This window comes from Kryptolebias marmoratus, linkage group LG23, assembly GCF_001649575.2.
Source record: "Kryptolebias marmoratus isolate JLee-2015 linkage group LG23, ASM164957v2, whole genome shotgun sequence".
In the NCBI taxonomy this organism is placed as follows: domain Eukaryota; kingdom Metazoa; phylum Chordata; class Actinopteri; order Cyprinodontiformes; family Rivulidae; genus Kryptolebias; species Kryptolebias marmoratus.
The window spans coordinates 12,012,997-12,017,850 of NC_051452.1; the positions used below are offsets into that span (position 1 = coordinate 12,012,997).

The 4,854-nt window shown below is 35.7% G+C and overlaps 2 protein-coding genes across 2 annotated transcripts in view; one reads left to right on the plus strand and one right to left on the minus strand.

Moving 5' to 3' along the window:
* LOC108244131 (NLR family CARD domain-containing protein 3) overlaps nt 1-4,854 on the minus strand; it is a 1,204,881-nt gene that overhangs the window by 387,430 nt on the left and 812,597 nt on the right. The window lies entirely within an intron of this gene.
* The window catches only part of LOC119616727 (ribonuclease inhibitor), an 11,020-nt gene continuing 6,266 nt past the window's right edge, over nt 101-4,854 (plus strand). Inside the window, exons 1-2 of the mRNA XM_037973851.1 lie at nt 101-2,131; nt 3,696-3,869. Coding sequence (XP_037829779.1) covers nt 1,938-2,131; nt 3,696-3,869 — 368 coding nt within the window. The 5' untranslated portion in view covers nt 101-1,937. The remainder of the gene's footprint in view (nt 2,132-3,695; nt 3,870-4,854) is intronic.

A 4,854-nucleotide genomic window follows, 5' to 3' on the forward strand; every position in this document is an offset into this window, starting at 1 on the left:
ATATATATATATATATATATATATATATATATATATATATATATATATATATATATATATATATATATATATATATATATATATATATTCTTGTTGTTCTTATATAAAACCAGCTTTAAGACTATACATTTTACAGATATTGAGGAAACATTTGGACATTTGGTGTGGTAATAGCTGAGACTGATCCCCAATTTATTCTGTGAGTCCTAATTGATCACACAGGATCTATGTTTAAAACTTTGCCAATAATTGTTGAAAAAGTTTTTCTTTGCTAGCAAAATATTTTATAAACCACTTAACAGATTTTAATGAAACTCTATCACTGGATGTACACATACAATGGGTTACTTTTCTTAACCCAGTTCAAGATGGCTGCCACCAACTGCCCTTCAGAAACACAAAAAGATGTTATACCATAGCTCATTTAACATGTAATAAGTTAATGCTTAGTTTGGTAGTAGCTGAACATAGACCTCAACACATTTTACTAGTGCAGCAAGTTGCACAACATTTTTGCTTAAAACCTTTGCATTGACTCTTGGGATCAACCCTGTTTGATTGTTAACAAAATATTTCATGAATTACAGAACAAGTTTTAATGAAAATCTCAAAAATTAATCATTGGATGCCATTGTACAACTGATTAACTTTTGGGGTTAACCTGAGTAGGGATGGCCGCCCCAGCTAATCAACCTTAGCCAACACAAATAGGGGTATATATCAGTGAATTTTAGAACAATTGAGCTAAATTTTGGTGGGGTAGTAGCTGACAGTCATTCACAACACTCATTCCTAGCTCTAACAGATCATGTAAGATTCTGCCGAATGTTGTAGAAAACTCTGATTCATTCGTAATATCCTGACCAGCCCTCTGAGATGTCCTCATTAGGTTGAACAGAATGGTCATGTATCTGTTCACAGTTTGATACCAGGTCATACTGCTCTTAAAGTTAACTGGCCCTGTCAGAAGGGGGGAGACAGAGGCAAACCCAGAGAGCAACTTAAATAAACAGGAAAACAAAAGGGTTGATGTGGCAGCAAAACTAACAATAACAAAACCAAGAACAGGAAGCAAGGCATGGCATGGTAAAAAGCATGAACAAGCGGAATGATCCAGTGACGAGATGAGAACAGAGACCGGTTTTAAAACACTGAGGGAAAGATGATTATTGGGTGCAGCTGTGGACTTGACGACGAGCAGGTGAGGTGGGTGTGGCAGACTGGAAAACTACTGGGGAGGTGAACGATGACAAGGAAACAGAAAACCAACAGACAAACCAAAACAAGAAACCAAATTCAAAACACTGAAATTCGTGACAGGCCCTCCAGTTATGATGAGGAGACCATGTTCTTCCCCCCTGATAGACATTGTTTTAAAATCTGAGTTAAACAGATTCTGCTGCTTGGATCTGTCTGGGATGATCTGTTTGACTTTACCTTTGGAATAAATTGATAAAAATCAACAAACTGTCTCCTCCTGTCTCCCTTATTTTTGTCCCATGATACAAGATATTGCATGAAATCGTACAAAATATCAGTTTTAAGGTTTGACCAAAATTGATTCAATGCCATCATTTCTCAACATAAAATAATCTTAGTCTAAAACTGATATGAAAGACATCTGACGATATGCATTCCTTTTAGGAATGCTAGGCCTTTATTTAGTTTAGTGCTGAGAATAATCTGATGTAAAAGTTGTGAAGACACTATAGTGTTGACATAAGGCTTATATGATACTGATCCACATTGAGTGGATTCATATAAACTGTTTTCATTGTATCATTTACTGGGAAACTGGCACCCTTGATTTTCACCTCATAGTTAAAGTCATGACTTTCACAGAAAAAGCAGAGCTGAGACTAACAGTTATTATTTATTATTACAGATAAAATTTCATTTTATAAAATAGTTCAGTTTGAAATAAGCTATTAACTTTCATGTTTTATTCTTCATTCAGTTTAAGAAGCTGCAGTTTGTCCGAGAATAGCTGTTTTTCTCTGGGCTCAGCTCTGAAGTCCAACCCCTCCCATCTGAGACATCTGGACCTGAGTCACAACAACCTGCAGGATTCAGGAGTGAAGCAGCTGTGTGGTTTTCTGGAGAGTCCACAATGTAGACTGGAGATGCTGAGGTCAGACATGTTTACTGCCTGCCAATAAAGGCCAAGTAATAATGTTTTTATATGTGTGTGTGTGTGTGTGTGCGTATGAGTGTGTTTATTTGTTTATATTATTAGAAAAATTATCTCATGAATCACAAAATGGATTGTTCTGAAACTTTAACCCTCCTGTGGCCTTTGGGCCAAATTGACCATAAGTTACAATAGCTCCTCTGACGTTCTCTCTCTTATGAGGGCTTCAGGATGGTTAGGAAAATAATCATGAGATATGCTTCTACAGCTGAAAACTTTTTTGAGTCAACCTTATTCAAGATGGTTATCACAGCAAAATGGCTATAACTCTGTCAATTTTACAGATATTGAGGTAAAATTTGGCGTGGTAGTAGCTGAGACTAATCCCCATTTTATATTCTGAGTGCTAGCTGATCACACAAAATATGTGTTTAAAACTTTGCCAATAACTATTGAAATAAATTATGTTTGTCTTTTAGCAAAATACCTCAGAGATCATTAAAAAGATTTTAATAAAACTCTCAGAAACTAATCATTGCACATACATGTAAAACTGATTAACTTTTAAAAGAAATTACATTTAGGATGGCCACTACAGCTGACTTTAGGCTACACAAAAATGACTACACATTAGCCACTTTTACAGATATTGAGATGAAATTTGTTGTGATAGTAGCTGAACATCATTTTCAACACATACGTTGAGCATAACACATTTTGCAACATTTTGTCAAAAACCTTGACATTACAACCTTATTTGTGTGTTAGCAAAATATCTCATAAACCACTGCATAGACTTCAATGATACTTTCACAATTATTTATTGCCTGTACTTCTAAAAACTGTTTAACTTTTGAAATAACTTCATTAAAGAAGGCTTTAAATTGACTTTAACCTGCACAGAATTGGCTGTTCCTCAGTTAGTTTTACTGATACTGAGCTGAAATTTGGTATGGTAGTAGTTGAGTCATTAACCACAAACACACCAAGCCTGAAGTAATCATGCAAGATATCACAATATCTTTTGAGATTGTGGATAATGCTTTTTTTCAAGGTTTGACCAAAACAGCTTCAACTCCATCAATTCTCAATTTACAATGATCTTAGTCTAAAACTCTATTATGAAAGGCAGAGGATGATATGCATTCCTATGCTGGGCCTTGATTTAGTTTAGTGCTGAAAAAAAAATATGATGTGAAATTTGTGGTGACACTAAAATGCTGACATAAAGATGATATAGTAGTGATCCACACTAAGGAGCTGTATGAGAAATTCTGTTTTCTTCTTCTGTGTTTTAAATTAACATAAAATATTAAATAGTGTCATTTATTTGTAAACTCATACACACCGGATTTTCACCTCATAGTTGAAGTAATATCTTTCACAATGAAAGCAGAGCTAAATCTAAAAGTTATTATTTATTATTAATGATTCAACTTAAAATAATTAAAATAGTTAAAACTAGTTAAAAACAGCTTTCAACTGGATCAGTGTTTTCAGTGTTGATTGTCTTTAAAAAGCATTGTTTTGTGTTCTGACTTCTCATGTTTTATTCTTTATTCAGTTTGATTGGGTGCAGTTTGTCAGAGATCAGCTGCTCTTCTCTTGGCTCAGCTCTGAAATCCAACCCCTCCCATCTGAGAGAACTGAACCTGGGTTGGAACAGCCTGAAGGATTCAGATGTTCAGCAGCTGTTGGATCTTGTGAAGAGTTCAGACTACAGACTGCAGACTCTGAGGTCAGTAGAAGGTTGAAGTCATTCCTGCTGCTTTCAGCAGAATTTGACTAAATTCATTCCTGATCAAAGCAAAAATCCTGTAAACTTGCAGCTATGAATCTATGAGAGAAGAACAGGGGCTGGTTTCAGGAATGGAAAGAAAGGCAAGAAAAAAAAGAAAAGTAAAAATGAAGAAAACAATTTATTTAACTTAAATAAACAAACAAAACGGCTGACGAGGCAGCAACACTAACACTAACAAAAATACAAAACTAGAAATGAGGCATGACAAGGAGAGGAACGAGAAACCAACAGACAAAGCGGAATGATCCAGTGAGGAGTGATGGAAAATTACCAGTTATTAAAGACAGAGGATAACGAGGAAAATGGGCACAGGTGAGTGAAAATTATTACAAACAGGTGGAGATGGGCGTGGCAGACATGACAAGAAAAGTACTGGGGAGGTGGATAGTGACAGGGCATGAACACAAAAAACTCAAAGGACAACACAACCAAAACAAGACCAACACAACCCCCCCAAAACACCAACAATCATGACACTAATATGATCATGTGTTAACTCACATAATCTGTTAATACTTGGAGTATGTATTGTGAACAGAGACTGAAATTATGAGGTGGTCAGGACCAACCCTGAGATTGTCTCCCCCAATGAATTATTCTAGGAAACTATTATTTCAAAAAAAAAAAAATCAAAAACAGAAACCACACCTACCATTTATATAGGCAAAATGATGAACACCAGAAGTTTACATACACTATATCAAAAGACACATGCAGGACTTCCGGGTATGAACGCAAGGTAGAAGGTCGCATCCGACACCGCTCCTGACAAAAATCCTTAAAAATCCCTTTTAAGTCTACTGAACGCTACAGCAACGATATCTGTGATTGATTTGGATGAAACTATGCCAGGACCTGGAAGACAGAGTAAAGATAAGTCAAAAATAACTTTGCAATCCAAGCTGACGGATTACGGACCGCA